The following is a 23408-nucleotide window of genomic DNA, read 5'->3' as shown; positions in this document are numbered from 1 at the left end:
CTGGTGTATACGCAGGGTGTATTACTGGTGTATACACAGGCTGTATTACTGGTGTATATGCAGGCTGTATTACTGGTGTTTACGCAGGCTGTATTACTGGTGTATACGCAGGCTGTATTACTGGTGTATACGCATGCTGTATTACTGGTGTATATGCAGGCTGTATTACTGGTGTATATGCAGGCTGTATTACTGGTGTATACGCAGGCTGTATTACTGGTGTTTACGCAGGCTGTATTACTTGTGTATACGCAGGCTATATTACTGGTGTATACGCAGGCTGTATTACTGGTGTATACGCAGGCTGTATTACTGGTGTATACGCAGGCTGTATTACTGGTGTATTTGCAGGCTGTATTACTGGTGTATATGCAGGCTGTATTACTGGTGTATACGCATTCTGTATTACTGGTGTTTACGCAGGCTGTATTACTGGTGTATACGCAGGCTATATTACTGGTGTATATGCAGGCTGTATTACTGGTGTTTACGCAGGCTGTATTACTGGTGTATACGCAGGCTGTATTACTGGTGTATACGCAGGCTGTATTACTGGTGTATATGCAGGCTGTATTACTGGTGTATATGCAGGCTGTATTACTGGTGTATACGCAGGCTGTATTACTGGTGTTTACGCAGGCTGTATTACTTGTGTATACGCAGGCTATATTACTGGTGTATACGCAGGCTGTATTACTGGTGTATACGCAGGCTGTATTACTGGTGTATACGCAGGCTGTATTACTGGTGTATTTGCAGGCTGTATTACTGGTGTATATGCAGGCTGTATTACTGGTGTATACGCATTCTGTATTACTGGTGTTTACGCAGGCTGTATTACTGGTGTATACGCAGGCTATATTACTGGTGTATACGCAGGCTGTATTACTGGTGTATACCCAGGCTGTATTACTGGTGTATACGCAGGCTGTATTACTGGTGTATACGCAGGCTGTATTACTGGTGTATACGCAGGGCTGGGGGGCAGTGGGTGGGAGTGGGGCACTGTCAGGGTTTCCTCATCTCCTTAACGCAGCGCAGCACCCGGATCCTGTAGCTCATTATCCTCACACCCAATATGCAGCGACACGAGCATCCTCTCCTTTCCACTTCAAATGCCCCTACAGGTGTCATCTCATCTCCTCCAGCCCCACTGTGGAGCCGAGTGGAGCCACATGGCTACAATTACCCCCAGTCTGGTCTGGTGTGTCATGGGCGGCCATGGACTGTGGAGGCTGACAGAGAGCTCATTCCCCTGCATGTCATCTCTGCTGCTTTGATATGATAATCAGTGGCGGGAAAGAAAAAGGCCTCCAGAGAAAACAGCAGCTTTCAGTTGTATTGGACACATGATACAGATTAGCACTTCCATGTACAGACTCACCCCTCTACCATTCCCTTACCGCCCCAACTTCCACTTAGGGTCCTGTATGTAGAGTTGTGCATTAGGAGGGATGGGAGAAGAATGGCTAATCTCCATAATGCACATACACATTCCATACCCCCCACCCCCCCCCACCCCATCACACCCCCGACTAGGCCCACAGGTGTTATCTGATCTGGCAATACTTTCTGAACAAGATACAAGTGCGTCAGGCATGTATAGGTGTTCTGTCATCACACACACCACTGTGTGCCCTACGGTGAACATGCTTAGTGCAGTGAAAACCATCATGTGTGCAGAGTGTAGCTGCTCTTCATAAAGTTGATGGAGACGACTACAGGGCAGAGATTGAATTACTTGTCTCTGTGTCGTGTAGAACCGTATCGGTGTGGTGGCGAGGCCAGGACAGGACTATTGGCTTGTCAAATCTCCTCGGGGTAAGATATTGCAGAGTAAGGCAAGACAGCGCTCTTGATTGACCCCATGTCTCCACAGGCCCAGTCTGGCTCTGTCTGTTAGCTAGCTGGATGACAGTCTGCTCCCCCCACCACCTCTCTCCAGCTCCCCTCATTCCAGAACCCCTCTCCTTCTCCCTTCCCTTCCCTCCCCCCTCTCCATCCTCATCTCCTCCACCTTTCCACCCTCCTCTACCCTCTCCTCTCTTCCCCATTCTCCATCCCCCTCTCCCCCCTCCTTTGTCTAGTCAGAGCCAGTACTTCTGGGAACCTATCAACAGACGATGATTCAGAGAGTTTGAACGTTGGAAGATAAACTTTTAGGGATAAAAGATGAAGCAGTAAACAAGTTACTTTTGTTTAGCTGACCCTTCTAAATGTGTTTGAGTGCCAAGGGGCTGTAGCCAACCCTTTCCACAGATGTGGTAGTGTCTCCAAGTAATCATAGCTGAACACAGGCTGCTGTCTCTGGCCTGAGTATAGTACGGCCCCTAGTACAGCTCACTGCTCACGGATATCTATTCCACATATTGTATCTACTATCTTAAATAAGAACTACCAAGAAAAGTATTCCCATTTCTAGTGGGTATGTGCATTTGTGCCCACACAGCTCAGGCCAATGCTCAGGCCCCATGTTGTTGTCAAGTCCAATGCTGCAACTCTGCACTCCTGCAGCCGTGTGTGTCAGCATTCCCACTAACCCCATGGCACTGAATGTGGCGTCCAAGCAGTTAAAAATCGGCCACTAGCCCAGACTGTCCCCTTCCCAATCCATACACATTGTCATCAATCTGTCAAGGCTCCAGTCCACTGTAGAGGCCTCAGTGTGGGTGTATCCATCCAGTCTGGTCACTCTGAACCCACAAACATTTGATCCAACTCAGATAGCCACAGAGAGACTCCAGGGTGGCTTAAGTTAGCGATTAAGAGCGTTGGGCCAGTAAACCAAAGGTCGCTGGTTCAAATCCACGAGCCAACTAGGTGAAACATCTGTCATTGTGCCTTTGAGCAAGGCACTTCACAGCTATCAATTCTAGGAAGAGAACATTATCGTAATGTTCCCCTAATGTTTGAGTGTCCTGTTTTCCGATTGTTAGGGGAACATTCAATCTATGATAGCAAAAACCTTCTGAAAACCTTTTTAGCATGTTTTGGCGTATGTCTGTTGGGACGTTGGTGGAATATTTTCCTAACCCTCAGAAAACTGGACACATGAATGTTCTTGCAATGTTCCCATGAAATGTGTCTAGAACACTAATATATTACATTCTGAGAACATGGCAACCATGTTCTGTGTACAGTACCAGTCAAAAGTTTGGACACAAGTTTTTCTTTATTTGTACTATTTTCTACATTGTAGAATAATAGCGAAGACATGCAAACTATGAAATAACATATGGACTCATGTAGTAACCAAAAAAGTGTTAAACAAATCAATATATATTTTAGATTCTTCAAAGTAGCCACCTTTTGCCTTGATGAAAGCTTTGCACACACTTGGCATTCTCTCAACCAGCTTCATGAGGAATGATTTTCCAACAGTCTTGAAGGAGTTCCCAGATATGCTGAGCACTGGTTGGCTTCTTTTCCTTCACTTTGCAGTCCAACTCATCCCAAACCATCTCAATTGGGTTGAGGTCGGGTGATTGTGGAGGTCAGGTCATCTGATCAAATCAAATCAAATTTATTTATATAGCCCTTCGTACATCAGCTGATATCTCAAAGTGCTGTACAGAAACCCAGCCTAAAACCCCAAACAGCAAGCAATGCAGGTGTAGAAGCACGGTGGCTAGGAAAAACTCCCTAGAAAGGCCAATACCTAGGAAGAAACCTAGAGAGGAACCAGGCTATGTGGGGTGGCCAGTCCTCTTCTGGCTGTGCCGGGTAGAGATTATAACAGAACATGGCCAAGATGTTCAAATGTTCATAAATGACCAGCATGGTCGAATAATAATAAGGCAGAACAGTTGAAACTGGAGCAGCAGCACAGTCAGGTGGAAGTTGAAACTGGAGCAGCAGCATGGCCAGGTGGACTGGGGACAGCAAGGAGTCATCATGTCAGGTAGTCCTGGGGCATGGTCCTAGGGCTCAGGTCAGTTGAAACTGGAACAGCAGCATGGCCAGGTGGACTGATGCAGCACCATCGCTCTCCTTCTTAGTCAAATATCCCATACACAGCCTGAACGTGTATTTTTGGGTCATTGTCCTGTTGAAAAACAAATGATAGTCCCACTAAGCGCAAACCAGATCGCATGGCATATCGATGCAGAATGTTGTGGTAGCCATGATGGTTAAGTGTGCCTTTAATTCTAAATAAATCACGGACAGTGTCACCAGCAAAGCACCCCCACACCACCAAACCTTGTCCTCCATGCTTCACAGTGGGAACCACACATGCTGTGATCATCCGTTCACCTACTCTGCATCTCACAAAGACACACGGTTGGAAACAAAAATCTCAAATTTGGACTCATCAGACCAAAGGACAGATTTCCACCGGTCTAATGTCCATTGCTCGTGTTTCTTGCCCCAAGCAAGTCTCTTTTTATTATTGGTGTCTTTTAGTAGTGTTTATTTGCAGCAATTCGACCATGAAGGCCTCTCCTCTGAACAGCTGATGTTGAGATGTGTCTGTTAATTGAACTCTGTGAAGCATTTATTTGGGCTGTAATCTGAGGTGCAGTTAACTCTTTATTTTTTATTTTTTTTATTTCACCTTTATTTAACCAGGTAGGCAAGTTGAGAACAAGTTCTCATTTACAACTGCGACCTGGCCAAGATAAAGCAAAGCAGTTCGACACATACAACAACATATGGAGTAAAACAAACATACAGTCAATAATACAGTAGAAAAATAAGTATATATACAATGTGAGCAAATAAGGTGAGATAAGGGAGGTAAAGGCAATAAATAGGCTATGGTGGCGAAGTAAATACAATATAGCAAGTAAAACACTGGAATGGTAGATTTGACAGTAGAAATACTGGGGTGCAAAGGAAAAGAAAGAAATAAATAACTCTAATGAACTTATCCTCTGCAGAAGAGGTAACTCTGGGACTTCCATTCCTGTGGCGGTCGTGAGGGACAGTTTCATCATAGAGCTTAACGGTTTTTGCGACTGCACTTGAAGAAACTTTCAAAGTTCTTTAAATTTTCAGGATTGACTGACCTTCATGTCTTAAAGTAATGATGGACTGTCGTTTCTCTTAGCTTGTTTGAGCTGTTCTTGCCATAATATGGACCTGGTCATTTACCAAATAGGGCTATCTTCTGTATACCACCCCTACCTTGTCACAACACAGCCGATTGGCTCAAGGAAGGAAATTCTACAAATTAACTTTTAACAAGGCACACCTGTTAATTGAAATGCATTCCAGGTGACTACCACATGAAGCTGGTTGAGAGAATGTCATCAAGGCAACTTTGAAGAATCTCAAATCTCAAATATATTTTGATTTGTTTAATACTTTTTTGGTTACTACATGATTCCATATGTGTTATTTAATAGTTTTGATGTCTTCACTATTATTCTACAATGTAGAAAATAGTTAAAATAAAGAAAAACCCTTGAATGAGTAGGTGTGCCCAAACTTTTGATTGGTAATGTATGTGTGGTAGGACATTAATGGAATAGTCTCCTGAATGCTTTTGCCACGTTGCATGAATTGTGTCTATAACATTCATATCTTAGTTCTGAGAACACGGTAACCACATTCGGGGTAAGTTCTATTTGACATTAAGGGAATGGTCTCTTGCAAACATTCCTTGCACATCACAGGAACATTCTTATGAAAACGTTAGTTAATGACCTAATGAGACCCTTAAGGGAATGCTCTCTAAAGTCGTGGGAAGTTTGTTGTTAGCTGGGTTGACTCTAACTGCTCCTGTAAGTCATTCTGGATTGTAAACCAGTCCTGCCAATTATCTTCTGTCTCACTGACCCTGCCTGCAGGACTGGCTGGCCCCTAAGTCAGCTTCGTAGCTCACATTGATATCTGACCAAGCTGCATTAGCCCAGGAAAACATTAGTAATTGTGCACGTTCTATAATTTCTCTCAAACGATAACTATGACCAGGTTCAGTAGGAAAATAACTATCAGACTTAGTTGAACGTACAATCCAAAGAACATTCCAAGCCATGGCATAGAACAGTTTAGTCTGCAGCTGATTGTGAAGTGTAAGCAGAAGGTCTTCGAAAGGTGGATTCTACTCAGCTCTGCTTCCATTCACAGAGCCAGAGAGAGGAGAAGAGAACTGAACTCACTGCCACCTGATAGCTTGCTTTGACCTAGCGCAAGAGCTGGCTACACCAATCACCAGGAATTGGACAGTTGGGAGTAAGAGGAGAAAAGGGAGGGGAGCAGTTTACTCCTTGCACACTTTGTGTTCTTTCTAGATTAGACTCCATGTAAGGCTGGGATCCTTACTTGGGCTAATTCAGCAGAGCTTCTAATGGAATGTTCCAGAGGTAAGTGGTCTAGGGTCGGAGAATATGGGATAATCTGCTGACACCATTGTACTCATTTAGCAGATGCTCTTAATGGAGTAACAGTAATAATGTCCTCAAAAATGTGTTTATGTCAATATTTTCTTTCTGACTACCTAATCTCAATCATTCCTAATATTGACGAGGAAACTCGAGTAAAGGAAATATGAATTTAAATGTGCCACTAACGCCCTCGTGTGGTAGCAATTAAACACCATTACGATGACAAAGCATTTTCTTTCGAGAAGACAGGTGTCTGAGAATTACAACATAGCATATGGGTAAACATTCTGTTTTGCTGATTAAAGCCAGGTTTTTCTGGTTGGTTTCCAACATCTCACAACCTAGATCCTAAATGTTTAATCTTGTGAACTAAGTTTATTTATGGGTCCCTGCATGGAAAGTCCAATAGCACTCATCACTTTCCAAGCCCAAGATATTTAAGATGCTCCTCCTGAGAGAGGAAAAACAGATGGAGCCAACACAATATAATAGCAGCAGCATGGGGGAGAGAAGAGAATATATGAGTTAAACCAACCTTCTTAGTCTTGGCCTTCTTCTCAAAGGTGTCTGAGAGGGGCTTCTTCTTTGGCTGCAGAGTGGCCTTCGAGAACAGGTCCTCAAACTCCTTGGTGTCTACGATGTCTGGCTCCTCCAGAGAACCCCATAGTGTATTATTACTGGAAACAAGAGACAGGCTTTTAGTCTGGGGCTGGGGGAGAGATACCCTTCTATATGCTGAGGAGCACCCCAATTCAACATAAAACCCTCTTTAGTGACAGTGTTACTGTGATGAAAGAAGAGTGTGTTACAGAGGTGACTTCTTGGGAGAAGTAGAATAGCTAGTGGACTGCTCTGTACAAATTGTCCTGTGACAGAGATAAACAGATATGAAGCAGTTTATTTGATGTTTACTTGGGCTGTCCAGTGTTTACTTCCATCTTTTGATTTATAGCAGACTTTTGCTGGAGTGAGAATTTGAAGAATGCATTTCCACTTTTTAATAAAGTGACATTTATGACTGAGGCTTCTGAAAATCATGTGAGTTAAGTGTCCCTGAGTTTGAGATGTGAGATTTCAGCACTAAAGGAGCATTTCAAATAAACTACCAGGAAGATAGGAGGTATTCTGTTTCCTCTGTTGCTGGGTAACGCTGAAAGCAAACAGAGAGGGAGTCTGAAGATGTCTCTGTACAGGAGTCTTCCAGAGTTCAGCCCTGCTCTGCTACCATTACTTTCCATTCCTCTTTTAACTCACAGAAGACAACTACCCCTTGGGTCAGACAGTGCGGTAGCCTTAGACTCGGCATGATACGTGATCCAGCCTTCTAGTCTCTGATAATGCAGGGAGAGGAAGATGAAGTCAGCAATAACTCAGCCTGTTTATAGCCCAGGTCAGGCAGCTTCACAGGCAGCAGGTTTATTGAGACAGTTTCATCAGGACCCACCCACGTGAGCAGAGTTACTGTATGTACACTGAGTATACCAAACATTAGGAACACCTTCCTAATATTGAGATGCACCCCTCTTTTTGCCCTCAGAACAGTCTCAATTTGTCGAGGCATGGACTCTACAAGGTGTTGAAAGTGTTCCACAGGGATGCTGGCCCATGTTGACTCCAATGCTTCCCACAGTTGGGTCAAGTCGGCTGGATATCCTTTGGATGATGGACCATTCTTGATATACACCGGAAACGGTTGAGCATGAAAAATCCAGCAGCGTTGCAGTTCTTGACACAAACCGGTGTGCCTGGCACCTACAACCGTACCCCATTCAAAGGCACTTACATCTTTTGTCTTGCCCATTCATCCTCTGAATGGCACACATACACAATCCATGGGCGGCAGGGTAGCCTAGTGGTTAGAGCGTTGGACTAGTAACCGGAAGGTTGCAAGTTCAAATCTCCGAGCTGACAAGTTCAAATCTGTCGTTCTGCCCCTGAACAGGCAGTTAACCCACTGTTCCTAGGCCGTCATTGAAAATAAGAATTTGTTATTAACTGACTTGCCTAGTTACATAAAGGTAAAATAAATAAAAAATTATAAATTTTGTCAAGGCTTAAAAACCCTTCTTTAACCTGTCTCCTTCATCTATACTGATTGAAGTGGATTTAATAAGTGACATGAATAAGGGATCATAGCTTTCACCTGGTCAGTATGTCATGGAAAGAGCAGGTCTTTTTAATGTTTTGTATACTCTGTGTATAACAGGTCATGTTAACTTTCAAAGTAGAGCTAATCTACTGATACTACTGTGTAATGTTGCATGATTTAGCAACTTTCTATAAAGGATCCCTTTGTAAAATGTAATAGGCCTACTGTTTGACACTTTTTACACTGCTTTTGGCTTTTGGTAGGTTAAAGCACTGTATCCATACTGTATATACAGTAGATATGCCTTAAATGTGTTTGGGTTCTCTCTAGTCATGTCATGAGGTCAGGGTTTGGCAGGCCCGGGTTGTTCCACCCGAGAGGAGACATTTTACAACTGTGGAGACAAAGTGAACTCAACAAACATTCCAAAAAGTTGGCAAGCTAGTCATGGCTGAAATACCACAGCAATCAACCACATAGCCAGAGACTCAATTAGGGTGAAGTGAGTCCAATTGGGTCCTATTTGCTATTGGCTTCCCACAGCGGTGGTGAAAGTAACTGGCTGGGACAGCCCAGAATAAGCTTTAACCAAGAACATAATGTTACTCGTGAAAATCCACCCTTTCATTTCATACTGCCTTCACAGGGACCAACTCAAATAACTCCATGCAATGGGCTCTGACTCCAGCACGCTGCAGTGGAGGAAACAATGTCAGAAAATGTTGGGAAAGTAAATCTACATAAACTCCACTTAGCCTTTGTGATTCCACGGTAGACAACATTTATAAATGACCGGATCATGCCTGTATTGTCATTTATGCATTTCCCCTATAAGTCATGTATACAATTCCCCTATAAGTCATGTATACAATTCCCCTATAAGTCATGTATACAATTCCCCTATAAGTCATGTATACAATTCCCCTATATGTCATGTATGCAATCCCCTATAAGTCATGTATACAATTCCCCTATAAGTCATGTATACAATTCCCCTATATGTCATGTATTCAATCTCCTATATGTCATGTATTCAATTCCCCTATAAGTCATGTATACAATTCCCCTATATGTCATGTATTCAATCCCCTATATGTCATGTATTCAATCCCCTATATTGCCATGTATTCAATTCCCCTATAAGTCATGTATACAATTCCCCTATATGTCATGTATGCAATTCCCCTATAAGTCATGTATACAATTCCCCTATATGTCATGTATACAATTCCCCTATATGTCATGTATGCAATTCCCCTATATAGTGCATTCGGAAAGTATTCAGACCCCTTGAATTTTCCACATTTTGTTACGTGACAGCCTTATTCAAAAATGAATTACATTGTTTTTTTCCCCTCATCAATCTACACACAATACCACATAATGACAATGCAAAAACAGGTTTTTATACATTTTTGCTAATTTATAAAAAAAAATATTACAAAACTGAAATATCACATTTACATAAGTATTCAGACCTTTTACTCAGTACTTCGTTGAAGTGCCTTTGGCAGTAGATTACAGAATGGATTCTTCTTGGGTATGACGTTACAAGCTTGGCACACCTGTATTTGGTGAGTTTCTCCTATTCTTCTCTGCAGATCCTCTCAAGCTCTGTCAGGTTGGATGTCAGGTCTCTCCAGAGATGTTCAAGTCTGGGCTCTGGCTGGGCCACTCAACGACATTCAGAGACTTGTCCCGAAGTCACCCCTGCATTGTCTTGGCTGTGTGCTTAGGGTCGTTGTCCTGTTGGAAGGTGAACCTTTAACCCAGTCTGAGGTCCTGAGGGCTCTGGAGCAGTTTTTCAAAAAGGATTGCTCTGGACTTATCACCGTTAATCTTTGCCTCGATCCTGCCTAGTCTCCCCGTCCCTGCCACGGAGAACATCCCCACAGCATGATGGTGCCACCACCATGCTTCACCGTAGGGATTGTGCCTGGTTTCATCCTGACGTGAAGCTTGGCATTCAGGCCAAAGAGTTCAATCTTGTTTTCATCAGACCAGAGAATCTTTCGCCTTTTGGCAAATTCCAAGCTGGTTGTATTGTGCCTTTAGTGGCTTCTGCACTGACATGCACTGTCAACTGTAGGACCTTATATTGACAGGAGCTTGCCTTTCCAAATCATGTCCAATCAATTGAATTTACCACAGATGGACTCCAATCAAGTTGTAGAAACATCTCAAGGATGATCAATGGAAACAGAATGCACCTGAGCTCAATTTTTAGTCTCATAGCAAAGGGTCTGAATACTTATGTAAATAAGGTATTTCTGTTTTTTATTTGTAATAAATTTGCAAACATTTCTAAAAACCTGTTTTCGCTTTGTCATTATGGGGTATTGTGTGTAGATTGCTGAGTTTTGTGTGTAGATTGCTGAGTTTTTTTATTTATTTACTTCCTCCATTTTAGAATAAAGTTAGAACCTAACAAAATGTGGAAAAAGTTAAGGGGTCTGAATCATTTCCGAATGCATTGTATATCATGTATGCCATTCCCCTATATGCATGTAGAAGATGTACCCCCCACACTGCAGGAAGACTCCAACAATCCCCTGCTAAATTTGCTGAAAGAAATCCTAGGGGAAACACTAGTGTTAACTATTCCTTCCTATTACAGGTGCCTCATAAAGCCTGCTCTGTGTACACAGTCAAATTGTGTATATCTTCACATTTGTTTGTTGACCTGGCCTTATTTCAAAGTGTACTGTATTTCCCCTCATAATGTCCATTAGCCCAAAAACTTGTTACAGTTAAGAGTCCTGTTTAATTATTTTCTCCTGTAAACTTTATAGCAGACATGAAACCCCTGTGGCCCACTCAACCCTCCACCATTGGCCAGGACCAGAGAGTGTGAACCACAAGTCAACTTCCTCTACTAATCCAGCCATAGAAATACAAGGCCATAAAGCTAGGAGCCTGGTATCCAGCAGTACAAACCACAGCCACTGGAAATTAGCTGAATAATCCACTACATCTCACTGGGACACCTGTACTCATCCAGAGTACTGGTGCAGGGGAGGTCAACCCAGCCTGATGCATTACTGAATGACAGTGTCTCTGTACCGGATGGCAGTGACACACTGGGGAGACAAGAATGATAATAAAGCTTGTGAATGGGCTATAGAAGTAGTACATACTTATTGTCTTGGATCTGTATCCTCGTCCAGTATAGAGGCTTCATGGGAGTAGCAGGTTCCAACGCAGGTTTCCTTGGGGCCTTCTCTGCTGCCTGGCCGAACCCAAACCCAAATAATCCACCCCCAGGAGGAGGGGGTGGGGCACACCCAGGTGGAGGGGGAGGAAGGGGAGGACCAGCTCCAGGTAACCCCGGAGGAGGGGGAGGGGGAGGTGGGGGACCAAAACCTGGGAGGGGGGGTGGAGGCGGTGGCCCCATGTTGCCAGGTAACGGGGGAGGTGGAGGAGGAGGAGGTGGAGGCGGTCCTGATTGGCCAGGGAGGGGAGGAAGGGGGGGAGGGGGCGGGGGAGGTGGGCCAGGGATTCCTGAGGCTCCTCCATGCAGACTCAGGTTGAGTTTCTTAGGCACGTTCTGACTGGGGCCGAGACTGGGCCGACTGGCCTCACCCTCGGGCGTCCTGAGGAAGGTCTCCCTGTCTGTCTGGATGCAGACATTCCGAAAAGTTTTGGGAGGCAGGTCGTCCTCGGTGGACACGCAGGCCTCACGGAGCTCGCCCCTCTCGTGGCCCAGGCTGAAGGCCTGTTGACGGTCTGTCTGCATCATGCAGATGACTCCGTCCAGATGGGACATGGCGACAGCATGCTCCCCTCGCACCTGGAAGATCTGTAGCTCAAAGTCTGCCTGTGTGGAGCAGGAGCACAGAGATAAATCAGAAACATCACACTCAGCCATATGAAACAGAATCACATACTGTGGGGCTCCAAAAAGACCCCTGGGTGACTCAAAATGTTCATCATGACATTCATGAGATGAAATGTAGTCATTTCTAACATAATGCCCACTCATTTTCATTCCAATCTTTCATTGCCAACCGAAAAGTACAATGACTGACAACATAATGAAGAGCTAATAAGCTTGATGTTGATAGACGTTTCAAACATCAACACAATCCAGACAAACTTGAGGAAAAGTGTAAAGGAAAATATTTTGCTATGTATCTGACACATGTTCCTTGTTAGCATGTGGTCAGCTGGGAAAACGTGTTAGGCACGTTCCTATCCTTTCTCATGGTTTAACTACATATTTAGGAGTGTCAATATCATGGCCTAATGCAAGGGATCAGGGACAAATGACAGGGTAACACACAGAGGAAGACAGAGAAACCTATATCTGCAGAATCAGCACTGCTGTAATAATAGTAATTTTAAGACACACTTTCCAGACACTTTGCTCCAATAAGCTTGATCTTCAAAAAAATGGTTCCATAAATAAGGTCAATAGTTTGCTCTATCATCTGGCATGTTTTGACATGCATTCTTATTCATCTCAGGCTGATCTTGGAAGACAGAGAAAACATTTGACTACTCCACTGAGACCTGTGAGAAACTATTTGAAATACTGTTTTCAGTTGCACCTTCTTGGCACCGGTGGCTCAGTTGAACAAACAATGCATTATAGTGCTTCAGTGGAATCTAGTAAATTCATAGGGTAATGGAGACATTTCCAGTTGGAGAGAGACAGTTCAGTAAATTAGATATCTGTGTGCATCCAGCATCCAGGTTGTAAATGGTGATTTTATTTCACATGAGGACATCACAGCTTCCAGAATCAATGCTGCCTGCATATCAAATGTGAATGTGGTCTGTTCTACTGGAGGTGAGCACTATCATAGTCAAACACATTTGACCATTTCTATGCTGACAAAACCTTGGGACTGACAACAGTGTTATACCACAGAGGTGTGTCAATTACTGAGATGCTTTAGTTGAAATGACCATTTGAAGGAGTCAAAAGATGACACCAGACCCACTTTGACATACAGTTTTGAATAAGCCCAACAGGTGAGGCCAATAACATTTAGATAGACACTAAAGGCTGTAAGTGTTCTATGGTGATGAAGAGAAGTGTTAACCACACTATGGGACAAGCTCAGACGTCCAGCGTGGAGAGTCCACTCACTAAAGACACAGGTTGGCTTTGCTTCTGTGGTTGATTGGTGACATCTAGTGTCTCTGAAGAAAACTGCAGTTTCCTGGGTTCACTATAAGTTACTTTGTTATTACATTCCAGGAGGACATGGTAAGGTGACTACAGTTGCAGACCTCTCTCTCTCTCTCTCTCTTGATTGAAACAAACCCCAGCGCTGAAACCAGTAGGAGCTATATGTAGTGAACTGCTTCGCACAAGGAGATGAACTTACATGTACTTTCTCCACCTCCTCTTTGCATTCTCTCTTCAGCTGTAAGAGGGCAGCCTGGTGCTCTGTGAGGGAAAAGAGCACAGACACTTACTGTAGGACACCATAATGTAATAAATATTTCGGCATAAATACAATTACACAGCGTAAGACCATCTCAAATGTCTCGCTAGTTTGAAGGATTATTTTAATGTCTGCCAGAGATGACACTTTCAAAAGCCATCAAATTTACTGGCCATTCATGAGATAATTTACTCTGTGACCATACATTAACCAGTAAAATAGTGACATGCACACAAGATGAACCTATCATTGCAGGGGTAACTAATATGGCAGTAAAACATCATCCTCTCCTCTTCCATATTACACTAGGCTGATGTTGAGAGACAAAAGAGACATGCCTTTGTCTCGACGGACCACTTGAAGAACAATAAAGGACATTAATCTATTTTTTAAGACAACAGTAACATCTGACAATAGTTACTGTAGGGTGGATCACTTACAGCTATGCCAGTAAAAGCGCCTATTTAGGAAACTAAACCAACCTGTTTTTAATGTCCTTGCTGGTACCGTGAAAGATATTGAATTTTCAAAGACTGCTTTATTTATGTTGCCTCGTTATCCCACAGTAAACTATAGTAATATATCGTTTATAAGGCCAACATACACTGAGAGTGAAAAACATTAAGAACACCTTCCTAATATTGAGTTGCAACCCTCCTTTTGCCCTCAGAACAGCCGCAGTTCGTCGGGGCATGGACTTTACAAGATGTCGAAAGCGTTCCACAGGGATGCTGGCCCATGTTGACCTGAGTGCTTCCCACAGTTGTGTCAAGTTGACTGAATGTCCTTTGGGTGGTGGACCATTCTTGATACACATGGGAGACTGTTTAGTGTGAAAAACCCAGCAGCGTTGCAGTTCTTGACACAAACAGGTACACCTGGCATCTACTGCCATACTCCGTTCAAAGGCACTTCAATTTATAATATTTGAAGGTTTTTTCAGTGTATGTGAGAATAAGAATGTCTTCGACAACCACATCAAAATAGTTTTTTTTTCATCTAATTGTGCAGTGAACTATAATAAAGAGCTTCTGGCAGTATGAACAAGTTAGCACACTCAGCAGTAAAGCTATTTGCACTAAGCAATCTGTTGTAGATGGGATATCACAGTATGCTTGTTTGGTGTTTTAAAATATGTATGTGTAGCCATGGTTTTAGAATAAGAAATATATATTTTATACTGAAGAATATATATAAATGCAACATGTAAAGTGTTGGTCCCATGTTTCATGAGCTGAAAGAAAAGATCCCAGAAATATTCCATACTCACAAAAATATTATTTAGTTTAAAAAATATTTTAAAAATAGTTTACATCACTGTTAGTGATCATGTCTCCTTGCCAAGATAATCCATCCACCAGACAGGTGTGGCATATCAATAAGCTGATTAAACAACATGATCATTACACAGGTGCACCTTCCACTGGGGACAATGAAGGCCCACTCTAAAATATGCAGTTTTGTCACACAACACAATGCCACAGATGTCTGAAGTTTTGAGGGAGCGTGCAAAATTGGAATGCTGACTGCAGGAATGTCCACCAGAGCTGTTGCCAGAGAATGTAATCTTCATTTCTCTACCAACGTCACTTTAGAGAATTTGGCAGTACGTCCAACCGGCCTCACAAGCGCAGGCCATGTGTAACAACACCAGCCCAGGATGTCCACATCCGGCTTCTTCGCCTGCACGATCGTCTGAGACCAGCCACCCGGACAGTTGATGAAACTGTGGGATTGCACAAACGAAGAGTTTCTGCACAAAATGTCAGCAAGCGTCTCAGGGACGCACATCTGCGTGCTTGTCGTCCTCACCATGGCTTCGTAACTGACTTCAGTGGGCAAATGCTCGCCTTCGATGGCCACTGGCACGCTGGAGAAGTGTGGATGAATCCCGGTTTCAACTGTACCGGGTAGACGGCAGACAGTGTGCATGGCTTTGTGTTGGCGAGCGGTTTACTGATGTCAATGTTGTGAACAGAGTGCCCCATGGTGGAGGTGGGGTTATGGTATGGGCAGCCATTAGCTACAGACAATGAACACAATTGCATTTTATCGATGGCAATTTGAATGCACAGAGATATCGTGACGAGATCCTGAGGCCCATTGTTGTGCCATTCATCTGCTGTCATTCCCTCATGTTTCAGCATCATAATGCATGACCCAATGTCGCAAAGATCTGTACAGAATTCCTGGAAGCTGAAAATGTCCCAGTTCTTCCATGGCCTGCATACTCACTAGACATGTCATCCATTGAGCATGTTAGGCATGCTCTGAACTCTATGAGAAGGAAATGTCTCGTGCTGCATGAGGAAAATGGTCACACTAGATACTGACTAGTTTTGTGATCCACACTCCTACTAAAATAAAGATATCTGTATTCCTAGTTATGTGAAATCCATAAATTTGGGTTTAATGAATTGATTTCAATTGACTGATTTCCTCATATGAACTGTAACTCAGTCAAATCTTTCAATTTGTTTAACGTTGCATTTATATTTTTGTTCAGTATATAATCAGAAACATGTCATGTGTATCTGAGACTTTTATTATGACATTGCAATATATATTTTATGTTGGGACTTCTGAAAATACCCTTCCCAGACTCACCTGCACGTGAGGAGGAATTCACATGAGAGATGATGTGTGACAGATTAGTGAAGATGTAACCTGTTGTGCCCCTAAAGTTTGTGTTACTGCTACTTGGAATGATTCAACTATAGAAAATAACTTGATGGTAACTATTTATCATCGGGCCCTTAGGGGTAAACAATAGATAGTTAAGTAAAATAATTAGGGTTACACAAGCAATTTCTACAAACCAACAATGGTAATGGTGTGTGTGTGGGTACGTGCCTACAGTATATGGATGTACACACACACACACACACACACACACACACACACACACACACACACACACACACACACACACACACACACACACACACACACACACACACACACACACACACACACACACACACGTAAACATGTTTTCCTCAACCTTCCAAACTCCATGAGATGGCCTGATATAGCTGCCACATAGCTCTGCTCCAGTACAGCAGGTCTTCTGCAACCAACACATTAAGTTAAATGAACTTCTCCCTGTAATGTTATTAGATCAGCCTATTTAGAGTCCTCTGTGCCTTTACCCTATTTGTGTGAGTATTCTTCTTCAAAGAGAGACAGGCTGAGAGAATGGCAGGCTGCCCACCCCCAGCCTATCCCCAAACTACCTCCCAAAGCTCCACTATACTGTGTGATTCTACCAGACGTCTCAACAGACAGCAGCATTACTGTGGATGTGGAGGGAAGGTTTCACTGCGTTCCTGCTTTAAATGGATTTAAGGGTTATCTTACACTCTGTCACTGTGATTAGCTGGCTCTGTAGATACCAGCAGGGCTGCACTACATGTTTGTGTCACCTCTCAATTAGACTAAATAGACTGATTCTGTAAGGAGAGCGTCTGCCCTGGATAAACCAGGGTGGAGGCACTCAGTTTATTTTTGTTAAGACTATCTTGTCTTGTGAGAATTAGTTAAGGCAGACAACAGCATACATGCATTTCTTAACAGTACATTGTATGATACTTTAGACGCAGTGTTGAGTAAGTGGAGAGCTCCAGGATGGAGCAGGTCCTTACCTGCCTCGGTGTACCTGAGCCCCACCTTCTCCTCCTCATCCTTGGGCTTGGGCGGGGGCCAGATGGCCTGGAGCCGCCCGGGGGTCCGGTCCTCACTGTCTGTAGGGGAGGTGACCTCAGACTGGGAGGAAAGACAGCAGATCATTCCTCAATTAACACAGAACACACAGACTTACAGAACAGTTGGTGCCCAGGATAAGAGTATCTGCAATCTGACTGAAAAGTCAACATGTGATAAAACATGAGAACATCTCAAATCAAGATCATGACCAAAACTAATACCCTACTGTCCTGTCTGTCCTGCCTGCCTTGCAGGTCACAACAAAGCACAACATACACTTCAAATGGCTCTACATTCCTACATTTCAAAACCTTGATGATCTGAGAACAAACAAACAACAGGGTTCTATAAGATACAGAAGGAATAAACCTTTGAGTTGGACACAAACAGTACATACTTTAGACTCCGCTGGACCTTTTTGCTCACTGCTGGGAGACTTGGAGGTTCTCTCAAAGATGGATTTCAGCAGGTCCTTCTCACTTTTATTTTTTTTCTTGACAGCCTCTAAATCCACAGGATCCGCTGTATCCCTTTTAGCAGGTTTGGAGCTGAAGAGACTCTTAAAAGTGTTTAATGTTGTGTCTGAGGCTTTCCTGTTGTCTGCTGGTGGGGTGGTGGGGATCAGCTCTGGACCCTGGTCTGTCGCCCCCTCCTCCCCCCTCTCAGGCTCCCTGTCTCTGAGCTCTAGCAGTGGGTCCGGCTTGTCCTCGGCCTTGGTCCCGTCAAGGTTGAGCAGCTGGCTGAGCTGCCCCAGGAGATTACTCTTGGTCTCAGACACATGTTTGGGCTCAGGACGTTTCTTGGGGGTGCGGCTACTGGAGGTGATCTGCTCAGGGAAGTTATTTGCTTTGTTGACGGTCTTCTTCAGGCTCAGAAGGGCCAGGTCAGCGTCTCTCTGTTTGATCTCAGACACTGTCTCCCTCTCCTCCCCCACAGCCCCTTTCCTCAGAACCCGCAGTCCACTGAACAGGGCAGGCAGCTGGAAGGAGGGGACATGGGAGGAGACTGTGCCACTGGAGGGGGAGGCGGAGGGTGAGTCTGTGTCGGGCCTCCTTTTGACAGTCATGTCGCCTTGGCCCCTGGGTGAGACAGAGACAGGAGTGGCACTTGGCTGGCTGTCAGTTGGGGACTCTCCAGGAACACGCGACACGGCCAGACCAGTCCTTAAAATACCTTTTCTCACTTCAGTGTCAGGCTGCTTCTCCAGGCTAGGAGAATATGTCTCTGCTGCTTCAGGTGGCTTTGACTCAGAGAGGGTGGAGTGGGAGTCCAGGCAGTGGACATGATCTTTAAGCTCCTCAGTTCCAGTGTTTTCCCCCAAAATCTCCTTCCTCTGTCCAGAATCTTGGCCCTCTGGCTGTCCTGACTGCAAGGCAGTGTTGTCTGCTGCTTCCTCTAATGTCTGGGGTTCAGAGGTGAGAGTCAAGTTAAGAAGTGAAGCCACTGCAGAGTTGTCTCCAGCACACATGTCAGTAAGGCCCAATACCTCCTGGCTGGTGCTGAAGCCTTTGGCTACTTTGTGGTGATGATAGCTGGACCCCTTGGCACCCATGGCTGCTGCATCCACACCCACCTTCACAGGCCTGGGATCAGTGTAGAGGTCGGTGCTGCAGCCGTCTCCAGGCACTTGTGTTTTGGAGACAGAGGAGAGCAGTCCAAGGTCTGTCCCACTGTTAGATCTGCCCATAAACCTCGCAGAGTACAGAACAGAGGTGTCTTTGAGGGATCCCTCCACAAGACTATGTGGCTTAAACACAGGCAGCTTTAAGTCTGTCTCAATGGCACCTCTCACTGGGCCAACGGGTGGCAGCTGACCCTTGTTATCATCGAACACTGCCACTGTCCACTGGTCAACGTCAGGTGGGAAGGACATTCCAGGGGCGTCAGGCTTGTCCGATTGGCTGAGGCTGCTGATCCCCTCCTCATCTTCCATCTCTGTGTCACTACAGATCTCCACCATTGTAACCTGGACCAGACCTGGGTCGGCCGTGGAAACAGACACCTGGCCGGCGTTAGGAGAGGTCACAAAGCTACTGGACTCATTTTCCCATGATTCAACCCTGTCCTCTCTTTTATGAAGTACCACACTCATACCCCTCACGTCACTGATAACATCCAGGGTACTTTGATCACTGACCCCTGTGAGATCGTTCTCTTCATCAGACAGGGTCCTGAAAGCCGTCAGCACCGCAGTCTCCCCCGCTAGCCTCTGAGGCTCAGTCTTGTCCCCACGTGTAAACATAGTGGATATCTTATTGCGGAACAAATTGGATTGCTGCTTCCCCTGAACCCCCTGAGCTATTACTTACACTGTCCATTTTCACAGAGCCCTTAAATGCACTGTAGCATGTACTTCGGGCAGTGAACTCTGGGTCGGCAGGTAGCCTAGCGATAAGAGCGTTGGGCCAGTAACCAAAAGGTTGATTCGATTCCCTGAGCCGACTTGGTGAAAAATCTGTTGATTTGAGCAAGGTATTTAACCCTAATTTCTCCTGTAAGTCGCTCTGGATAATAGTCTCTACTAAATGACTAAAATGTAGTCAGCCAGCCAGGTAGAAAGGCTACCCCAGTACAGTCTGTCCATTCAGTGTCACAAAAGGATCATCTCTACACCTCCAGCTGTCTAAACTGCCAAACTGTGTCCATTTCTACTGGTTCCAATGAACAAAAGGCCTTTGTGAGGAGAAATCCCCTAGCTCTTCTTACCCTCTCCAGGAGGGCTCTAGCTATAACCCCTGCTATCCTGTAATCCCGGTTGGCAACACAAAACCTTGCTATGCTGTGAATAGACAACTTTCTTCAATCACAAAGAGCCTCTACTCTACATTTTCCAGAGTTCCAGAACTTCAGTTTTGTAGAGCAGAATTCCAATGACGTGCCCGGTCAAGTCAAACTGTTCAGAGGCAGGAAGCATGTCCCGGAATAATCTCCCTGGGAATCCAGGAGAAACAAATTATCACTTTCTCAGGAAAACAACGGAACAAGTTATTTGAATTTGGCCCGGAAGGTTCCAATACTCCTCTCCTACTATATGTGTAGATACAGAGACCTGAGTCAGAGCTACTGTCCGAGTTTCCCTCCTGGCATGGTTCTTTCCCCTCTCTTCCTGTGTGTATATGTGTACAGAAGATCTCTGTGTTCCTGAGAAAAGCCTCCAGGTTGGAAAAGAATGCGGCACACTGGTCTATCCGGTCTGGCCCCGCCTCCCCCCGCCCTGACTGGGAGGGAACTGTGGCAGCAGGCGGCACAGGTGTCCGGTTACTGCTTCTTACTTCCGCAAAATGGCAACCATGGGTAGCTGGAGCTCTCTGTTGATTAGCGCTGTGCTCTCTGAGTGAAGTGTAAGAGTGGGGCTGCTAGCTAGTTAGCTAGCTAATCTCCTGATGGTCAGGTGGACCGCAGGGGAGATCCAGCCCTGTGTTACTCTGCTCTTTGCTCTCTGTACTATTACAGCATAGGGCTTAAGCTGTAGTGATTAGTCAGTCTGCTGCTGCTGCCCAGCCCTGACCAGCCCTGACCAACACTGCAATCTTGTGCCGTCAGTAGCTCCGCTAACGTCAAGTGGCTAATGCTGCTACAGTTTGGTGAGAGGAAAATAGGTATTGATTCCCTCATCTCAGAGTGGGAATATCGTTAGATAAGATTCGTCTTGACACTAAATCATAAACTGCAAACATACATATCATCACAAAAGTTTTCTAGTACAGTGAGTTTATATTGAGTGTACACAGACAAGCAACACTACAATATGTATAGTCTACAAAACCTGCTGCTTCAAAGAGGTACGATGGGTTCAACAATCTATCTAGCTCCATGCAACTTTTATTTGAACACAATATGCACTACCACTTGACAGATTTTAGCACAAAACAGAGCACAGAGGCCTGAAAAGTACTTGGTGAAATTAGGGCTGCTTGGTCATTTAACTTTCAGAGGGTGCTCAAAGCCCTACTAAGGCCATAGTTGCTCAATGCATTCCTTCAGACATAGGAATATTAAGAATTACCAATGGTTGTCAATGTGATTTAGAGCCCCATACCAAACCAGACATGCAGTTTGTGTTCAAAGACAAAAACGTGCCATTAATAACAACGTTCTGTAAACATTAATAATATATTAGATAATGATATTTATAATGTATTACAAAATACTATTATTGTACTTAAAACATTATTTCTGATCTTCTGGGGTTTAAAACAAATCCACACATAGTCAGTGTCAGGCTGTCAAGCCTAGAGCGAGGCCCATTATGTCATCAAATCAATAGCATTGGTGTTTCATTTACTAAGTGTAAATCCATCAGCTAGCCGCATAGCCAGGCCTCAGCACGACTTACCCTGTCTTGAAGGGCTGAGAGGAGCTGAGTAACAGTGACAGTAAGGAGGTTCTTCTTTAAATCTCCCACTGACTACAACTACTGTTTTTAGGACAGTATCAAATCACAATACATATAGAATCGTGAGAATCATAATACATATCGTATCAGGAGTATCATGAAAATATCGCATCATGAGGTCGCTGGCAATTCCCAGCCCTAACCACAACTACTGTACAATGGTTGAAAAGCAGTATATCAATCAAGTAACAAGTGACTTGTAAAACAAGTCACCCCAATGGATGCCATGACTACAATGCCAGTGTAGGCCACACCACACATGAGTATGTGGGTATCTTCATGTTGAGACAGTCTACCACTAGTCTAGAGGTAAAACAAGAGACAGGTTACTTTTGTTATGATATGCTACAACAAAGATCAGGGAGTGTCTTTTGATTAAACTATGCTATGTCACTCTAACTGACACACAACCACACCCAAACCACACAATAATCTACCCTTCAAATCTAGTCAAATGGCATGATGGAATCTTGACAGACAGACACAGGAATTGTTAAGTTGTTACAATTTACAGTTCATTTGGAAAGTACTCAGACCCCTTGACTTTAAAAAAATATATATATTACAGACTTATTCTAAAATTGATTAAATCATTTTTTCCCTCATCAATCTACACACAATACCCCATACTGACAAATCGAAAATAGGTTTTAGAAATTCTTGCAAATGTATAAAAAAACAAAAACAGAAATAGCTTATTTACATAAGTATTCAAACCCTTTGCTATGAGACTCGAAATTGAGCTCCGGTGCATCTTGTTTCCATTGATCATCCTTGAGATGTTTCGACAACAAATTCTATTGATTGGACAAGATTTGGAAAGGCATACATCTGTCTATATAAGGTCCCACAGTTGACGGTGCATGTCAGAGCGAAAACCAAGCCATGAGGTCTTATGAATTGTCCGTAGAGCTCCGAGACAGGATTGTGTCGAGGCACAGGTCTGGTGAAGGGTACCAAAACATTTATGCTGCATTGAAGGTCCCCATCATTTTAAAATGGAAGAAGTTTGGAACCACCAAAACTCTTCCTAAAGCTGGCCGTGGCCAAACTGAGCAATCGGGGGAGAAGGGCCTTGGTCAGGGAGGTGACCAAGAACCCAATGGTCACTCTGAGTGAGCTTCCAGAAGGAAGCATCCCACCTTTATCAGGCCTTTGAGAAACAGACACCTCACAAGTCCTCCACTGGCAGCTTCATTAAATAGTACCCTGAAACACCAGTCTCAACGTCAACAGTGAAGAGGCAACTCCGGGATGCTGGCCTCCTAGGCAGAGTTCCTCTGTCCAGTGTGTGTTCTTTTGCCCATCTTAATATTTTTTTTTTTTATATTGGCCAGTCTGAGATATGGCTTTTTCTTTGCAACTCTGCCTAGAAGGCCAGCATCCCGGAGTCACCTCTTCACTGTTCACTGTTCACGTTGAGACTGGTGTTTTGCGGGTACTATTTAATAAAGCTGCCAGTTGAGGACTTGTGAGACTTATGTTTCTCAAAC

The 23408-nt window shown here is 44.2% G+C and overlaps 1 protein-coding gene across 2 annotated transcripts in view; it reads right to left on the bottom strand.

Moving 5' to 3' along the window:
- LOC109894527 (formin) overlaps positions 1–20658 on the bottom strand; it is a 60190-nt gene extending 39532 nt beyond the window's left edge. The window contains exons 1-5 of one of the 2 annotated variants that reach the window (XR_004210640.1): positions 17917–20658; positions 17459–17579; positions 13755–13816; positions 11556–12235; positions 6865–7006 (exon numbers count right to left, since the gene is read on the bottom strand). Coding sequence is in view for 1 of the 2 variants with exons in the window: in XM_020488084.2 (XP_020343673.2) it covers positions 6865–7006; positions 11556–12235; positions 13755–13816; positions 17459–17579; positions 17917–19761 (2850 nt within the window). In the remaining variant the exon portion in view is untranslated. The remainder of the gene's footprint in view (positions 1–6864; positions 7007–11555; positions 12236–13754; positions 13817–17458; positions 17580–17916) is intronic. The other variant, XM_020488084.2, reaches the window with a different exon arrangement.
- Between the last annotated feature and the right edge of the window lie 2750 nt (positions 20659–23408).

This window comes from Oncorhynchus kisutch, linkage group LG7, assembly GCF_002021735.2.
Source record: "Oncorhynchus kisutch isolate 150728-3 linkage group LG7, Okis_V2, whole genome shotgun sequence".
In the NCBI taxonomy this organism is placed as follows: Eukaryota; Metazoa; Chordata; class Actinopteri; order Salmoniformes; family Salmonidae; genus Oncorhynchus; species Oncorhynchus kisutch.
Note: the sequence above shows the minus strand (reverse complement) of the source record. Positions and strands in the feature narration are given on the sequence as shown.